Source organism: Diachasma alloeum, unplaced genomic scaffold, assembly GCF_001412515.2.
Source record: "Diachasma alloeum isolate Michigan unplaced genomic scaffold, Dall2.0 Dall_scaffold_00539, whole genome shotgun sequence".
In the NCBI taxonomy this organism is placed as follows: Eukaryota; Metazoa; Arthropoda; class Insecta; order Hymenoptera; family Braconidae; genus Diachasma; species Diachasma alloeum.
The window spans coordinates 339,470-358,234 of record NW_021680671.1 but is presented as its reverse complement, the minus strand read 5'-3'; the positions used below and the strand labels follow the sequence as shown (position 1 = coordinate 358,234).

Below are 18,765 nucleotides of genomic sequence, written 5' to 3'. Positions count from 1 at the left end.
ATCCGTACATAGTAAACGTTACAAAGTTGTGTAAGTATTACTATGGACATGGTAAAGGCTACCATCACAGCAAAAACAAATGTTTGAATTTCACACACTTTTTGTAGACATTTTTCAGACACTAAAAAATGTCTGAATAAAATGAAAATTTGTCTGAATTTCAGACCAACCAGTGCCTAAACATCTTAATTCATATTTGACATTCAGATAAATTTTCATGTTATTCAGACGTTTTTTAGTGTCTGAAAAATGTCTACACAAGATGTGTGAAGTTCAGATACTCGTTTTTGCTGTGATGAAACATCTATTTATTTCTAATTGATTATCTGTTTGTAATAAATGCAATGTTTATTTCATATAATTGAAGCTTTATTAATTAAATAAATATATAAATTTCGAATAAAAATATTGTAGAATTTAATAGGAAAATTTCAAATTAGTTATTTTCATCACAAGGTCCACAAAGTATTTTCTGACGAATGTGGCTTTGTATAATCGCATTCGCCAGAAAATACTTTTGAACCGTGTGATGAATGCAATTTTTCGTCAGAAGGTCCGTAAACCGCGATCAAACCGAGCGAAGCGAGGTTAGAATCGCGGTTTACCGGGTCTTCTCACGAAAAAAGAGTTTTTTTAAAAAGATTAAACGCATCAAGGGGCAATCGCGAATTTCAACCGGTTATTTTAGAGATACTTCCTATATTCATAGGATCATTTTCCATTCACATGGTAACCATTTTCATGGACATGGTGGGCATTCCTATATAACATAGGAACCATTACTATGGGGCATAGTAAGCATTACCGTGAAATATAGTAAGGATTACTATGTTGCGATAGTTGAAACCCTTTTTACTATGTTACACAGAGAGAATATAAAATAAAAAATGACAATGTGGCCATAGTAATCCAGAACTATGCCGAAACAACGTTAAAATTTAATTTATCTTGACTAAATTTTCACTCGTGTCAAATTAAATTTTTTTTTTATTCTACCACTTTCTACTATACCGACTCGCAATTTTTACTATGTTCAACAGTAAATTTTGAGCGTGGCGAGTATGATCCACGATTACTATGTTCACATAGTAAAAAATAATTTTCTATTTTGTCCGTGTACCATAGTAATCTCTCCTATGGCCATAATAATATTTACTATTTAATTCTCTCCAAAAATATTATAATAATTTCCATAGCGTATTTCCTCTGCTTTTGAGGAAACAATAAATGAATACTTGGAAAATAGTTTTTGATTAATATTTCCGTCTCCAACGAAGATAGGAAACGATTCTCTAACGATTTCTATAGATCTTAGTCTGTTATACAAAAAAGTTGTTCACAAAAACTTCACCATCTCTTAGATTCCGCAATATAATTTGTAAAAAAGCAAAATGATCTCCTTTCGTCGTTTCTCTCCTGGACTTTTCCTCGAAAACGAAATCCGCATATGGGATGAGGAATAGAGCATGATGCAATAAGATTGCAAGGTACTGGGTAGATATCAGATGATTTGAAATTTTCGGAACGAAAAGAAATTGTTAACCACAAATGAACGAATACTTAGTTATTCTTTTCTTGGTATTCATCGTGGGAAATCAACAATTGAACAGGGCAGTCAATGTTGACAAAGCTTGATTTTCATATTATAATACTTTCCACAGCGTATTCCTCTGCTTTAAGGAAACAAAATAAATTAATAATTCGAAAATAGTTTCTGATGAATATCTTTGCATCTAAAGGAGGTAGGGAACACCCCTAAGGACCTGTTTTGTAAATCGTAGTGTTGTAAGCACAACAAAGTTGTCTACAGAAACGTCATCATCTCTCAGATTCCAAGATAGTTTCCAAAAATCGACCTTTTGTCGTTTCGTCCTTTGATCTTTGTTCCCTTCTGGACTTTGCAAGGAACGGAAAACTGAATAAGATCCGGAATAGAAGAGACTGCAAGGAGCTTGAAAGATGCTGGGCAGATCCCATTAATCGATAAAATCCATCTCCATGTTGTTAAAATTAAATTTAAAATCAATTATTAGATATTGGAAATGATAATAATTACAAATAATTACTGAATCGTCATATGTGTGACGTTCTACTGAAGTTTCGATTTTAAAACCAAATTTTTACCTGGTTATCCAAAAAAAATCATGATGAATCGATTGATGAAGTAAATCCAAGCAATAAGTCACATAAAAACCAATTCACAACATAAGAAAACCAATTCACTATCTCATTAGAACAATAATTCCAAACTTCTTAAAAGTTGAGAAACGGCAAGGAAGCCTGTTGAGTCGAAGCGTAAACTGAGTACTGCTTCTCAGCACAACTGGGAATACGAGAAGGCCCCAGCAGCGAGAGAAGCATACAAACTGAGAAGAAAGACGAAGGATATCTGTGAGACAACCCCCACAAAGACCATCTATTTCAGATGCTGCATGTGTCGCCATGTGTTGGTGAGTTTTCGTGACGATCCTCGAGAGTTTCGGGGGACCCGTGGGTTTGGGGCAGTCCCAATAGACCTGCTCGTCACTCACACCTACACAGACAGGGAGTTTTTGAGCCTGAAGGGTCCCAAACATGTATTCACGAGGGCGCAAGTGCACTTCAGAGCCAACACCTGCTCCTCATACCTTTCTTTCGTTTTCTCTTCTCTGGAAACTCTATCGCCTGAGGATGAGGGAGTGGAGCAGGGAGTGGATCCCATTGGAGTAATCAATTGTTAGATATTCATATTCGAAACTGTTGAAGTTATAGAAAATGTGAGAAGATTAAGAACAACATTTCATACATGTTAATCTGCAAATATCTCTGGAATTCATAGAATTAGAGGAATCATTGAGAGAACTTTTTGTAGCCCTCGAAATTCTCCGTAAACCGTGTCTTTCGACATTTCTTTCTGAAACCATTAGTTTTAGAAATATCGAAGGATACTGAAGAAAATTCCCACCAAGCCCAACACCTTGACTCCCAACCCGAATTGAGCAATAAATTTGTGCGAAAAATTTACAACCAAGTAGTGCTAATAAATCCCCGAGGTCAGTCAAAGAAAATGAAAGAGGAAATTTTTTTTTTTGCTGCTAATGCTAAGAGGATATGCAGCAGCAGGCCCAGGGGAGACTTTCTGCCACTCCATTATGTCTCAGAGGTCTTAACATCTGGCGACAGCGTGTCATCCAGTTCCGGTTTGTGATTCTTCATGCGGATGTGAAAATTTTCATTTTATCCCCCGAAGAAAACACCCACGCGCTTCGCCCTCGCTCCTCTTCCACAAATTTTCAGATCCTATTCCTAAAGAAATTATAAGAATTGAATGAGACAAACAGTTCAGTTTCTTTTTTTCTTGTAGTTCCATTCTTTTTGATTGTGGATTGATCTCATTAGCAATTTCCCGGTCATTCTTCGACGACCAATTGAAAGGCCCCAATTATCGAACATCTAAAAGATCCAGTTTTCGGAGGTGTTTGAAAAATTTTGAAAATTCGGCCCAAAAGGTCGTATAAACACTTTCCTAGAAAATATTAAATCTCCACGTTTCAGATAAGTCTGGGTCATTTGAACCTAATTTATCGGAACATAGTTTTTGGTCTGCTTAAAAACAATTAGGAGACTTTAAAAATTCGAGCCCAGTGATCGTACACATACTTTTCCAGTAAAATTTTCTTTTCATCACGCTGTGACGAAAAGTGAATTTCCGCAAAGTCAATTTCCGCGACATTGTGATGAAAAATATTGTTCGTAACTCGTGAAAAAATGTTTTTTAGCTCGTGGGATGATATAAACCTCCCACTCGCCAAAAAACACTTTTTTGCACTCGTTACGAAATATACTATTTTCTAATTTCTTCGCAAAAAAAAAGTTTTCGGTGGAAAACAAAAACATTTTTAATTAATGAAAAAAAATAAAAAAGAAGGAAAAACAGGGCAGAAATAATGTTTAGATAGAATAGAGTGGAGTCCCACCTTGATTTTTAGATACTTTCCGAAACAAAGTCAGTTCCACAAAAAAAATTAAAAATCTGCAATCCAGGTGGGGAAAGGTGATACAAAGCGGAATTTTTAACTCTTTTCACAATTTCTAGACATTTTTGGTGCTGTGAACAATTTTAAACCATGCTTAATTGAAAGAACGGGAAATTTTCGCCAATGATACATTTCGAACAATCAGAATTTCAACAAAAAGACGACAAAAAGTCGAAAATCAAAGAAATTGACTTTTCCGATGATAATGGGGACAGTTTTTCAAAGTTCATTTGATAGTAGAAAAAACCATCGGAAAAGTCTCTACAAAATTAAAATTCTCAAGGAACGAAAGCGGACCAATTATTCGCAAAATCACTCACAAATTGTGAGTCACAATACAATTTTGTGTTGATCATTCATTCCAGATTAACTCAAAAAATGGTCTCAAAAAAATTCAGAATCATCTAAGCATGAATATTTATTAATCCCCTAAAAAACGGGAACATGTCCTTTTAGTTTCGTAACAAAATTCTCAATTCCCTCTGAATAAACAAAAAAAAATTGTCTTAAAAAGTTACATACAAATGAGTCAGACTGATCTGAAACTTGGAGATTTTGTACTCTCTCAGGACGTGATTGTACAATCTTTTGGCCCAAATTTGGACAATCTTCGAATTTACTTTAGACAGAGCAAAAAATTCCTCTCGAAAAGTTAGGCTCAGATGACTCAGAATCAGCTGAAACGTGGAGATTTCGTATTCCCTGGGAAAGTGTTTATACGACCTTTTGGCCGGAATTTTCCATTTTTTAAATTCCTTGTAAAAAAAATTAAAAATTTTGTTTCGAAAAGTTAGGCTCAGATGACTCAGAATTACTTGAAACGTGGACATTTCATATCCCCTGGGAAAGTGCATATACGACCTTTTGGCAAAAATTTGAAAAAATTGCAAAAATTACGTGTAAAAAAAAACAAAACATTTATCTCGTAAAATTGGGCTCAGATGACTCTGCGTCATCCAAAACATGGAGATTTCATATTTCCTGGAAAATTGGTTATACCACCTTTTGGCCCGAATTTTCAAAAAATTTTCAATTCCTTATAAAAAAATTGAAAATTTGGTTTCGCAAAGGTAGGCTCAGATCAACCAGAATCACCTGAAAAGTGGAAATTTCACATCCCCTGGGAAAGTCTTTATACGACCTTTTGGCACAAATTTTCGGGAAAACAAAAAAAAATGTTTATACGACCTTTTGGCACAAATCACGCGAAATGTGAAAATCCAGGTAACTATTACTCTTGATTTCGTAGATATTGAAAATTTAATTCAGCTGAAATGTGATATTCTTGAATGTTATATTCAATTTTAGCAACATCGGTGGCCGAGTAGGCTAGACGCAAGTCTAGTGTGCGAAAGGTTGTGAGTTCGATTCCCAGTGGAACCGTATTTTTCAACGGAAGACTCCGGCCAGCTGAAGGTTGCTAATAGAGTAATCGACTGTACCGGCATGGGTTTCCTATGGTTTCCCATGCTGCTCCTATGTTCTACAGAAGTGCGAATGCGGTACAGTTTAGAATCCACAGCCACATGCATAGGGTTGGATAGAGTGCCGAAAGGAGACCCGAAAAGCGGACTCAAAAAGCCGTGAAAAAAAATTCAATTTTCAATATTGCGCCTATTGGATTCCATGGAATGAAATAGTATTCAAAAATCAATCTCTACACAGCACGACATATTTCAGTGTCACCACATAAAAATCTTCAGACTGAGGTTTCTAAAACTGTGTTTATATTACGTGGCGACTACATGGCGGGCGACTACGAATACTATGAAGAAAACATAGAACAAAGGACAAAGAGAAAATGCAATCCAAGTGGTCCAATGTACTGGTCCTTATTTTTCTGAAGTTAGTCTCTGACAGTCGGAGTGAAAGTAAGGATCGAGATACGTCTTCTACGTGCGACTGAATAGTCAATCAAATTAAATTCACCGAGTTATTAATTTAATCCTACCCATAAATCCAATAGCGCCTAAGAGTTGAACAATTAAGAGTAAATTTATAACATGAACAGTGCACATGATCAACGGCCCGGGTCGGCGCTAGTCAATATACAAAGATGAAAATAGGTAAAAACCTAGTAATGAATGTTCCCATTTCAATTTTTGCATGCGATTTTGGGTATCACTGTTGTCTATTGATTTACTTTTTTGGGAATAGCATCAAATTAGTTTCATCACTGGATCAGTTCGAACACTCGTCAGAAAAAATGACCGTTATGTGACATTAATTTTTCTCATGTCATAATATAGTTCATACTTGCCCCTGCTCTTCTGAACCAACTAGATATCGTCGCTCTAAAGGTAAAGGGGCGTAAGTGCCAGGAAACAGTGTTTCCAAAGTGAAAGAGGCGTATGTCCCAAATTGATGGTTTTTATGCTTTTCATACAATTTCTGAACAAAAACCTATCAACGAAAATATCTCTAATAAACAGGCGTAATGACCGGATTTTAATGGGACAGGAGCGTATCTCCACACTTACGCCTCTTTCATTTTAATCAATAAATCACACTTACGCCCCTTTAGTGTTATGTATGAGGCACTTTCCATGACGTATTTATTTTTGAGTTGAAATGAGGGGCGTATGTCCCCCTTACGCCTCTCTCCTATTATAAAAGCAATTCTCTTCATAAATTACTCCGGGCTCTTCATCCTGGAAGATATTCACAAAATAGTAGTCAATTCTACCTTGAATCTATTCTTTTTCTCTACTCCTTCGGAGCGTGCCCAGAAAAGGTTTCGGGTTGAAACATCTAATTTTCGATGTTGTTCGAGATTCTTTTTTTAAATGAATAAAGGGTTGAAACGGGTAAAATTTGATTTCTATGATGTGTACATTCACGAGAAGACGGGAATCCAGTGGACAATGGAGTAATCATAATACATTTCGAGACTTTCCAATGAAAGGGAAAAATACTTATTTTTCTCAGTATCATTTGAATTTCTGCCATGTACGGGAGTTACGCCTCTTTGTGATTATGATTTTTTAGGATGGATAAAAAATTGGATGAATGACTAAAAACAAAGGGGCGTAAGTGCTCGACTTACGCCCCTTTATTATTAATTTTCCTTCACGTAAATTAGAATATTATCAGGAAGGATAACAGTAAAGGGGCGTAAGTACCGGACATACGCCTTCTTAGTGTTTACTGATTGGACTTACGTCCACTTGGCGTAAAAAAAATTGACGAAAAACCTAAGATATAGAATGAAAACTCCATTTCCGAAGAAAAAAAAACATACGCCCCTTTGGTATCGAAAAAAAAAATCGAAAAATAATGGCACTTACGCCCCTTTACTTTTAGAGCGTCGATATGTAAACTGACAGCCATGAATTTTTCAGTCATCAAATTTTGTCGTATTGGTAATGATGTGTAGTGTCAAAGACTCACTTCAATTTAAATATATTGATTGTACGTGTTTGGCAATTTACTCAATACTTTGCATTATAAAGTCATCGGGTTATCTCCGAATCCCAAGTTATATTATCGTTTGTTAGATGTACTATGACGGTCAGATAGTAGATGATTCATGTCGTTCTATCACAAGAAATTGTCATATTCCCGTCCGCCTCATGACGGTCGCTGACGAGTCACATGATGGGTCAGTGACATGTCACGTCATTCCTGGTCCCTGCTTAATGAGATATGAGAAAAAAGGATTCAGGCTCTGCAACTTCCCCCCTAAATGATTACAATATTTGGATTATAGTTATTGCATTCCATTTTATTCAGTTTTGTCGAATTTTGTTTAGTACAATCGTTGTGGTGGTCCCATGGAAGATTTAATGTGAAGTGAGCGAACGTTTTGCCAGTGTTTCTTCAGGAGTGAAACTAGGAAGTTGATCGATAGGTGAACATTCTGCACGAGCTCGTCGGGGCTCATCTCAACGTGTCCAACAGCTACAGAAAGACAGAGTACTTTCTTCATTTGGAATTTGATCGTGGCCTTGACTTCGTCGATTTTAGCGAGCATCGACTCCTGGTGGGAGAGAAGACCAGGGAATTTACCGGCTTTGTTCAGCCCTGGGCCGAGGAGACGTGGAATTTGTTTGATGAGAGATTCACTGGCCAGGAAGGCGTCGTATTTTTTGGCTGTTAACAGACAACCAAAAATCGTCAATAATTAGCTGTAAATACTGTGAAATGGGGGAAAATAATGAGATAAATTGAATGGACGATTAATTATACTTTACCTAGTTTCTTGACGAGTTTCTTATTCTTATTCAACTTCTTCAGAGCCTCTGCATCCATAAATGGCACGTTATTAGTCTTCGCCTCGTCACAATGCTGCTGATCACCAAGAATACAGACCTGCATTTTTGGTCTGGGGATGTTCTTGAGCCTAAACAATTTAATTTACGGAATGAAGGCATTTGAATTCATTAGAGAATAGGTGGAATAAAACATATGAATCAAAAATCCCATCATCCCCTAAGATCCTGGATAATTTGAACATTTCAGTAGTGAAGTGGTAAAGGATGTAGATTTTTTTGCTTAAGGGGTAACGGAAGCCGTTGAAATAAACTTATTTATGTTCTAGCTTTTCTTTTATCCTATGCAATATAAATGGCCGAGATTTTCAGCATTTATTGAGGGAAGCATAAGGGAGGGTTTGTAACCCTTCATAAATAAGAGAAAATTTTGCAATTTTTTTCATAACAATTTTTTTTTGCAAAAATAACAAAACGGAGGGTTACATACCCTCCCTCATGCTTCCCTCAATATGTGGAGAAAATTTCAGCCATTTTTATTGAATAGAATCAGAGAAAAGCGTGAACATAATCTGCTCTTTTCGACGCGTTCCGTTACCTCTTAAAATGAGATGATCTTTCAAATCGACTCTGAAGATGACCGCACTGTTTTACCTAACGCGTAGGTAAATGACATTTTTGGTGAGTGTTGGTAACTCAAATAAATCAATCAAGGTAATTATAAATTCAGGTAAATCTTCTGATTATGAATGGAAAGAATAGCACTTTTCATAACAAAAAGCAAATACTTAAATCGATTATTACCAATTTAATTATTATTTCTGATTTTCTTAAGCACATGCTTCGATTAGTAAAATCAATGGACATCCAAAAAACACAGTTGTGTCAATAAGAACCGAATATGTTTAGAAAAAACAAACCTCGATCTGGAATTCATGTATGAAAAAAATCAATAGAAAGACTTAACGAATTGGCTAGAAAATTCTATTGGAATTCTCTAGAAATTCTAGGGAATTCCCGTTAAAATTTTATTTGTTTTTTGCGCTGATTCTATGAGATATTTGATAGGAAAAAGTCAATAGATTTCGGTTTTTCTATATGAATATTCTCTTGGAATTTTTTCTATAAGAATACTTGGACATGAATTTTCCAAGTTTTTTCCACTCGCACCAGGTAATGCAAAATAAAACAAAATATAGCGGAAAAATAGAAAAAAACCGAAGAGAAAAATTCAAACAGAAAAATCGAAATCTATTGACTTTTTTTAATCAAATATCTAATAGAATTGGCGCAAGAAACATATACGATTTTAAGGAGAATTCCCCAGAATTTTAATAGAATCCCCATCGAATTTATAAAAAATTTCAATAGAATTTTCTAGCGAATTTGCTAAGGTTTTCTACTTGATTTTTCCATGCGTATTACATAATCTCATTGTGTCACTTCGATATTGGAATTAATCATCTACTTGTTTTCTACTTCATTTGAATTTTTTTATGAGTACCAGCTCTCAGTAAAGATTTTGCATCACTGATAAAATTCAGATAATACATGCTTATAATCAGCATCATCGAGCAAGTCCCCAAAAATGATGATTTCAATGATTTCATAATTACTTTTGATAAAGAAAAACTTACCATCAGGATCTCATGATCCTGCCATGATTTATAATAAAAGAATGACGGTAAAAAAAAACCTCCCCACTATTTAAGACCCTGTGTAAGGGTCCGCCGAGGGAAGCTCGGCTCCCTGACGTGTCACGAGGCGATCCTCGCGGTTCCACGAATGCAAGAAAATTTTGATCCAAACAAATATGAATTTGCCGATTGAGTTTTCATCGAGCATTCAGAACCACAAGGAGCCCCCATTGTCAGGTGAAAACGTACTTGACGGTGCCCGAAAAACGCTTGTCCTTCTGGGGATCATAATTCTTCAGGCCAATCTGCAGCTCAACTGTCTCGAGAAATTTTCTCTTCTTGTCTTGGGAATTCTGGATCACTGCATTCACACACTCGTAGAGAGTGTCACGTGATACTTTGGACCTAAGAGATGAAAATGCGAGAGTTATTTATAAACCCTAGGCGGATAGTGTGAACAGGCCAATTGCTGGACGGTTAAGGAGAGACGGAACCCCTGTGTCTATATGAACTTTTAGAATTGTCTTTTCTCTTGCAAATATTATTTATTATTTATGAAACTATTTTTTTGACTAAACAATGCAATAATCGAGTTGATAAAGTTCTCTCTATATTATAACAATCCGAATCGACTTCTAGTGATGAAAATTTGGTACTCAAAATTAAGACTCCAAAATTAAGGGTCACGAGGGTCAAAATATAGGTATGCGAGTCAGAGTAAGGGTCACAAGGGTCAGATTACAGGTCATATGGGTCAGATTAGGGGTCATAAGGGCCAAAAGAAGGGTCACGAAGGTAAAATAAAGATTATGAGGGTCAGATCATAGGTCATATGGGTCAGATTAAGGGTCACAAGGGTCAGATTAAGAGCCACGAGGGTTAGAATAAGGGTTACGAGAAACAGGTTAAGGATCACAAGAGTCAGAATAAGGATTACAAGGGTCAAAATGAGGGTCACAAGGGTGAGATTACAGGTCATATGGGTCAGATTAAAGGTCATAAAAGCCGAAATAATAGTCACGAGGGTTATTAGGGTCAGAACAAAGGTCACAAGGGTCAGAGGGTTACGAGATCCGATTAAGGGTCACAAGGGTCGGATGAAGGGTCACGAGGGTTTAAATAAGGGTCATGAGGGGTGGCGAGCGGAGCGAGCAGGGAGTGTAGCCCCCTAGTCATATATGCAGATTAATAATTGTGAAATTTGAGTTTCGTGGTAGGATCTGAAATAAAAGAATCACCCAAATGGAAATATGATGGATTCCATACCTGCAAGAATTTTTTAATTAGCAGAAAAAAATTATTTAAAGTCCAAATAACAAAACAAAGAATAATTTAATTGAGAAATAGTTGAAAGCAGTCAAAACCTCTAATTTCTGGACGACTGGGCCATATTTTTTGTATTTATCAAATGTCGATCAATAGAAAAATAGTATACAGGAGTAATATTATTGAAAGGTGCAATAATCAATACAATTTTCATTTTATTATTTATGGAATATTCAATGGAAGTAAAAATCGACCAGAAACTAACCCCATCTAGAAATTGACCTGTTTACCCTCCGGAAGGAAAATGTTGGTAGAAGTTTTCCAAAAAAAAATCCCATGGTGAATTTAATTCTCTACAAAAAATATCTACTGACATTCTTTTCTAAACCCATTGATTTTGCAGGTATTCCTAAAAAAAATTGGATGAAATTATTTGATTTGTTTATAGAAATTTTGACTTCATCTCGTAAATCACTTGGTTGCGAATATTAATTTATAAAAAAGTTAATGAGTGAGCACAATTATCATACATGGGCAATGTTTAATATTTTATCAATGACAATTGCTCAAAGAAGTGAAATCTACCGGATAATAGGGGTAACAGGTACTGGTCAAACAATAAAAATAGTGAACAGGAATACTCAATGTCTATTCATAATTCTTAAGGATGTTTTTATACATTTTCCCCTAAATCAAGTGGACATCTCGGAAGGAGTTTGGATGAAAGTGTTGAACTCATCCTCATCTCGTACGTGACTTTGTTGTCAATAGTAATTCAGACTGAATTATTTAATAAAATAGGAAATTTCTTCAATAGAAAATTTTAGAAAAATTCTAAATTCTCAAAAATGGTCATAATTGCCAAATGGAATGAAAATGGTCATGATATTGAAAGAAAAATATAAAATTTTTCAAAATTGATCTACCAATGGAAACAACAATTATTACTATCGCCTGTATCTTTGAACTCTATCGAAGGGACTACGGACAATTTTTTAAAGTCATCATTTCCTGAATTCAGAATATTTTTTTAGTTATCGTGGGACAACCAATTTTTAAAAAAATCGAAAATTCTGAAAATTAATATAGGAATTACGAGGGGGCTACGCCCCCTGCTGGCTGCGCTCGCCAACCTCCATATAACTCCCATGATCCTTATTCTGACCCTTGTGACCCTCATTATACCCCTCGTGACCCTTAATTTTGGAGTTTTAATTTCGAGCACCAAATTTTCATCACCAAAAGTCAATTTGGATTTTTCCAATATAGAGAGATATTGAGATCCTTATTTTGACTCTCCATTTCTGACCCTTAATTTTGGAGTTTTAATTTCGAGCACCAAATTTTCATCACCAAAAGTCAATTTGGATTTTTCCAATATAGAGAGATATTGAGATCCTTATTTTGACTCTCCATTTCTGACCCTTAATTTTGGAGTTTTAATTTCGAGCACCAAATTTTCATCACCAAAAGTCAATTTGGATTTTTCCAATATAGAGAGATATTGAGATCCTTATTTTGACCTTTAGTTTCTGAGCCCCATGACCGTTATTTGGGCCCTTCATCTGACCCACATAACCCTTAATCTGACCCAGACCGCCCTTATTTGGACCCTTAATCTGACCCTCGTAACCCTTATTGTGACCCTTGATCTGGCCCTCATGACCCTTGTGACCTTTAATTGCGGAGTCTTACTTTCGAGTACCAAATTTTCATCATCTGAAGTCAATTTGAATTTTTATAATATAGAGAGATATTTAAATCAATGTCGCTGCATACCCTCAATAATATCCCCATTTGGAAAATAAAAATGATTAAATGCCATCGATTCATTAGCGGATAATTCAAGACCAACTTGGTCACATGGCATTCTTTGACTTCATGGATCATACTGGGTTCATATTAATACAAAAAATCCAAAACTTAAACTTGGACAATTACAAGGCTTCCATTCGGAAGCAAAAACCAGGCAAATTGTGAGCAAGACTTGATTAATTATAATTTATAATTGTTCAACAATTGTCCAGAGTAATTAGGCTATACAATAATGAATTATTACTTACGTCATGTTACCCAATGTTATCGGGACGAAGGCACAGACCGAAAGGCCGAAAATTCCGGAAAGAAATGGCTTCCAAAATTATAAGATTCTATCGTCATCATCATTCACTTCCTTTTCGACCGCAGCTACTACAATCCTCGGTGTATTATCGACTGGGGAGAATCGATAAATATGAACAACCTTATCTGCAGGAATCCTGAAGCATTAGATTCCGACGGGCTGTTGCGTTCCAAAATAAAGTTTGACGTATGACCTTCCAGTGCATAATAAAAACATTCATCGTTAATTGAGAAAAAAATCAGAATTTGTTATTGATTCATTAAACATAATTAAGGAGTGAGTACGATTAATTCAGTTTTTGAAATCTTCTCTTCAAACACCCACAGATCATTGAATTATGACGATTGAGGTTAGATAAGTCATGAGACTGTCATTCCGACTGATTACATCCCAGATGACTCATTCCTTCAATTCACTGATGATCTGAGAAATTCTAACATTCTTGAATTGCCTTGATAATGCTTAATAACAGGCTAAAAGCACTGACTGATGATTTTTTTCAATTCCGGAGAGTAAATTTTTGTTTCAGTTTTTGAAGTTCTGAAAGTTTGATTGAAAATAAAATGGAGTGGCTGTTTGGCAAACGAGTTACCCCTGAAGAAATGCTCAGGAAGAATCAGAGGGCTCTCAATAAAGCAATGAGGGATCTGGACAGGGAGAGAGCCAGGATGGAGCAGCAAGAGAAAAAAATTATTATGGATATCAAGAAAATGGCAAAGGATGGCCAAATGGTAATCGTAGTCAATGTTAAGTTATTTACATTGGGGGAGCGGCGGGTAAATGCGCCATTTTTATTGATCCATAATTTGAAAGGAATAGTGAAATTCTACAATTAATTTTTCATTCTGACCCTGTTCTTGAGGCTTTAAAATGGGACCTGATTCATCATAATTGCATCATTTAGTTGGGTGATATCAATTATTTGACAAGGCTCATTTCACCTCCCCTTCCTTTAAGGATGTCCAAGTACTTTGGCTATTCTTTCCATAGTGAAATGCTTTTCTGCTTTTGTAGTCGAGCTTACTTTTGGAGGAAGATGAAATAATTAAAAAATTACCATTTTTGAAAATCCGTGCATTTTAATTTTATTATTATTAATTAATTTTTCATTAATAAACAATCAATTTCCTACCATGAACATCATTTATTCGGAGTCTCCACAAATTGATTCACATTCAAAATTTTACCAGAAATCGATTCCATGCCAAAAAACTGAGGTTTCCGAACGTTTAAATAATTTCAATGATTTATTTATAAACAAGCAATGTCTAGAAAAATAACAATTCTGTGCAAAAATGTAATTTGAATGACACCGAATATTCCTGATTTTTTTTCAAATTTTTATTACGCAACTGTACAACTGTAAAACTGTAAAAGACACTTGGATATCCTTGAGGACATTCGATGTATTTTAATGGCGACACCGAATTTTCTCCACAAGATGATCTCTTGCAGACAATGGAGTCCCCTCATTCTTTGATACTTGTGATGTTTAGCATTAAGACCTTGTCTACAGGAGTTCTAATAATCATTTCGGATAGACATCCTTACTTTGATATTTTTCTCCAATTATTAATGATCAGGATGCTGTGAAAATCATGGCGAAAGACCTGGTGAGAACACGCCGATACGTGAAGAAGTTTATGCTGATGAAGGCGAATATTCAGGCAGTGTCCTTGAAGATTCAGACCTTGAGATCCCAGAACGCGATGGCTGGAGCTATGAAGGGCGTTACAAAAGCCATGCAGAGCATGAACAAGTGAGTTTTGTTGATAAGAATGAAGGCGAATGATTTAATTATTTATTAATGGTTTTTCAGGCAACTTAATCTACCCCAGATTCAGAAAATCCTTCAGGAATTCGAGAAGCAGTCTGAAATAATGGATATGAAGGAGGAGATCATGAACGATGCTATTGATGATGCGATGGAGGATGAGGGAGACGAAGAGGAGAGGTGAGAACCCTAGGAAAATCTTAAACATTTACGGCAAAATGATTAAAGTCAGTGAGGAAGCAAGGAGACTTGACAGAATGACTCAATTTTTACGTCTTATTGAATGAAGCAATATCAAGGGATATTTTTTGTGGATTTCTGCATCTCAAAGAAAATTCTCTTGACAAGACGAGTGATATGGACACTGGAATTATTTTGAAATGCTAATGACTCATTCAGTTTTCAATGGAATGGCATAATTTTTTTCCATGGAAAATACTAATTGCTTCTCGTTGTGATGATCCTAGACTGAGCTCAATTGATGAATTCGTTTCTAAGTGAGAAACATTAGGAAAAAAGTTAGAAGCTTCCATGCTGCCTCACCCTCCCCTATTTGTTATCGAGGTAGATGCACAATTAATAGTTATAGTTTATGAATGAAGAGGAGCAAATTTGATTCGAGTGAATTGAAGAGCTTCACATAGATAATGAATTTTTTGTTTCTAAGGAAGCATTCTCCGTTTATAGACACTCGCCGTTCTAAAATGGAAGAAATGAAGAATCTTCAAAACAAATATTTTTCTTACTCGTTTGAAAATCAGACGAATAGTTCTGATTTTTCGTAATTTTTTGCACTAAATTCCAGATAATTTTGCTGGAACTTACAAGCATTTCCCTTTATTTGACAGGATTATCTTATTATTAATATTCAACGGTTTTTCAGTTCCAAATTCCAGGGTTTTTTCTACACATTTCAGTGGATTCCAGAAAATCTCTTATGTTAAGGGCAACTTCAGTTAGCGTCAAGAGGGCCTAAAAATAAGGAATAGTTGGAAATTAAAGCTCTCTTTTCTGTGTTGAAAGTCGATTTAGGAAGGAAATATCACGAGATATTTTGCTTTAAATATCCCAAACCTCTTTTGACATTTTTCCCTCAAACCCTTCATATGATCAACATTAAGGCCCGGGTGTACTATTTTTCGAATGTTATCTGGATTTTTTTTTATCTTTCATAATCCAAAATTGTCAATTGAGTGGGTAGAAATTCCCAAAAATTATGATAGAATGATAAAAAAAAATAGAAAAAATTCTGAACTTTTTCAAAGAGCGTTTTTAATTGAGATTCAGAATGAGTTGAGAGAAGTGGAAATTACAAATATCTGATTCGCTGTAGCAAATTATCTATTAGCTGTCATTTTCCATGCTGGATAACAAAACACTAACTCCTCATGGGAAGTGACAGCTAGGTATCTCAATTTTCAAAACAGTGGTATGTAGTCATCTGCGATTTTTATATGATAAAAGTGTGATTAAAAAATTCTCCAAAATATTACAACTTTTTTCAAAGAGCCTTTTCCGTAATAAATGTCTCTGTGCAGTGTGGGAAAAGATTTAGGAAATCAGTCTTCCTCCTGCATGATATTGAGTGACAGGCCGCCATTTGTCACCGTAAATCAGATACATTTTTCAATTTCTTGTTATTCAACTTATTCTGAATATAAATTAAAAATACTCTTTGAAAAAATTAAGAATTTTTTCCACTTTTTTTGATTATTCATTCATAACTTTTCAAAACTTCTACATGATGAGGACTTAATTGATAATTTCAGATGACAAAAGATGAAAAAAAACATGGAGATAACGTTCGAAATATAGTACACCCAGGCCTTAATGCAAAATTACAAAAAAACTGCAGACTGGATTCGCAACGTTAAAAATCATTCTTTATTTAATCCATTCCAGTGATGCAGTTGTATCCCAAGTACTCGATGAACTGGGTCTCCAACTGACAGATCAGTTGTCAGGTTTACCTCAGGCCGGAGGATCGCTGAGTGTAACTGGTGGTAAACAGGCAGTACCAGCAGGTGCTGCAGCTGCAGGTGGAGGTGGAGAAGACGGAGGTAACCTCGTGGATGCTGATGCAGACCTTCAAGCTAGGCTGGAGAATCTTCGAAGAGAGTAAACCAAGAACCACTTCCAGAATTCCCGTTCCAAAAAACTTGTGGACGTTGTACCGAGGAGTGGTGAATGAGTAGCAAAGTTTTACTTTTCTATTGATTGTGATAAGTAACGAGGAAGACGGAGGTAGAGATTAATTAAGCTTCTGATACGATGGATCCACCGTGGATACTTAATTAAAAATGAGAGTTACTGTTCGTCGATGGAATTAAATGTTACAATTGTAAATTCCAGAGCAGCTTGAACTCAAATGCTTCTGCAAACACACGGTTGTGTACAGGAGAGCACTGCGGGGCTCGTTATTGACTTTCTCCTCTTATTTAACGAATTGTTGGAGTATTTTTAATTACGATCATTATGAGGAATAACGAATACCATAGCTTTTTATATTATTGATTGATGCTGAAGTTCAAATACAAGATTACTCACTAATGTTAATTCATTGATTTTTTTAATTCGTCTAGTCTGAGAGAGAAATTTAATGGTGAAGTGGTGAATGTAACACAACAATCAATTTTTCACATTTGTAATATTAATTCATTCTGTCAATGAATGAGTTTATGTGTTGAAAATTTTTAGCTGAATTCTTCGGGCCAAACCCTGAAATTTCCATGAAATTATGTTTGCATTGAAATTTCAATTCAATTGTTCATGAAAATTCATAAAAATTCAGGTGAAAACTAAATAGTTAAGTAAATTGCGAAATTTATGTCTCTCATTTACTGATAACTCATGAATTCCCTTGAATTTTACAGTAAACTTGAAATTTCACATTCATTTTTTCCTTAAATCAAATTCAGTATTATTCGTATAAAAATGACCACCAATTTGTTGTAACAATACCGAATGCAATATCAAGAGATGTTTTTTTTGGAAATTAGCAAAGTCACCCATCAAAATAATTCAGTAGATTGGAAAATATGTGTAAAATCGTCTTGTTCTGTCCCATTTCACCCTTTCACTGATAAATAAACTCCAAATGATCTACCAGGAACTACATTGAACAAACCGCCATTTCCAAACTCCTCTCACCCAAAAAATTTGTTTAAATGTTTTTATTTACGTTATTTTCTTCAAGCACTAAACAACTGGGAAACGCGTTTTTTTCGTATCTTACAAAATTTCGTGGGACCTCTCGATTAATCACATAAGTGTACATATTGTCAGTATCTTTAAACAGATTTCTCTTTTAATTAAGAATCATCTTTGTTAATTTATGAAGCCAAGTGGTCCAAGTATATTTGTCAGAGGAAGAATGTTGTTAATGTTGGATCTTCCCGACAATTGACTCGAATTAGCTTCACGTCATGACTTCTCGTCATTCCAATAATTATTCCTTACTTGGATTATTCTTCTTATAATTAGATTACTCGGTAAGAATGAATTGCAGGCGCCGGGGCTAGGATTATTATGTTCTTTTTTTTTATTAATTTTTCATTGTCGCTTTCGCTTCAATCATTTGTGTTACGATCTAATAATGCGATAGTAGCAGTTGTTTTTTTAATCTTCAGAGCGTCGTTACAACATTGAGCTTTTTTAAAATTTTTCATTTTATTTCCAATACTGAATTATTCATATTTTTCATTACATGGGTTCGATTCCTAAGATCAGAATATTTCGC

The 18,765-nt window shown here is 35.3% G+C and overlaps 2 protein-coding genes across 2 annotated transcripts; one reads left to right on the top strand and one right to left on the bottom strand.

Annotated features, from left to right (window-relative positions):
• Positions 1-7,719: 7,719 nt before the first annotated feature.
• LOC107042923 (60S ribosomal protein L10a) lies at positions 7,720-13,256 on the bottom strand. The gene is made up of 4 exons (XM_015264179.1): positions 13,194-13,256; positions 10,114-10,269; positions 8,210-8,358; positions 7,720-8,108 (listed from the first exon to the last, which is right to left on the bottom strand). The coding sequence occupies exons 1-4, from the start codon at positions 13,196-13,198 to the stop codon at positions 7,765-7,767; spliced, it is 654 nt and encodes a 217-aa protein (XP_015119665.1). The 5' UTR covers positions 13,199-13,256; the 3' UTR covers positions 7,720-7,764.
• A 138-nt stretch (positions 13,257-13,394) lies between these two features.
• Positions 13,395-17,582, top strand: LOC107042948 (charged multivesicular body protein 2a). Its single transcript, XM_015264214.1, has 5 exons — positions 13,395-13,528; positions 13,782-13,983; positions 14,836-15,011; positions 15,072-15,206; positions 16,929-17,582. The coding sequence occupies exons 2-5, from the start codon at positions 13,816-13,818 to the stop codon at positions 17,146-17,148; spliced, it is 699 nt and encodes a 232-aa protein (XP_015119700.1). The 5' UTR covers positions 13,395-13,528; positions 13,782-13,815; the 3' UTR covers positions 17,149-17,582.
• Positions 17,583-18,765: the final 1,183 nt, after the last annotated feature.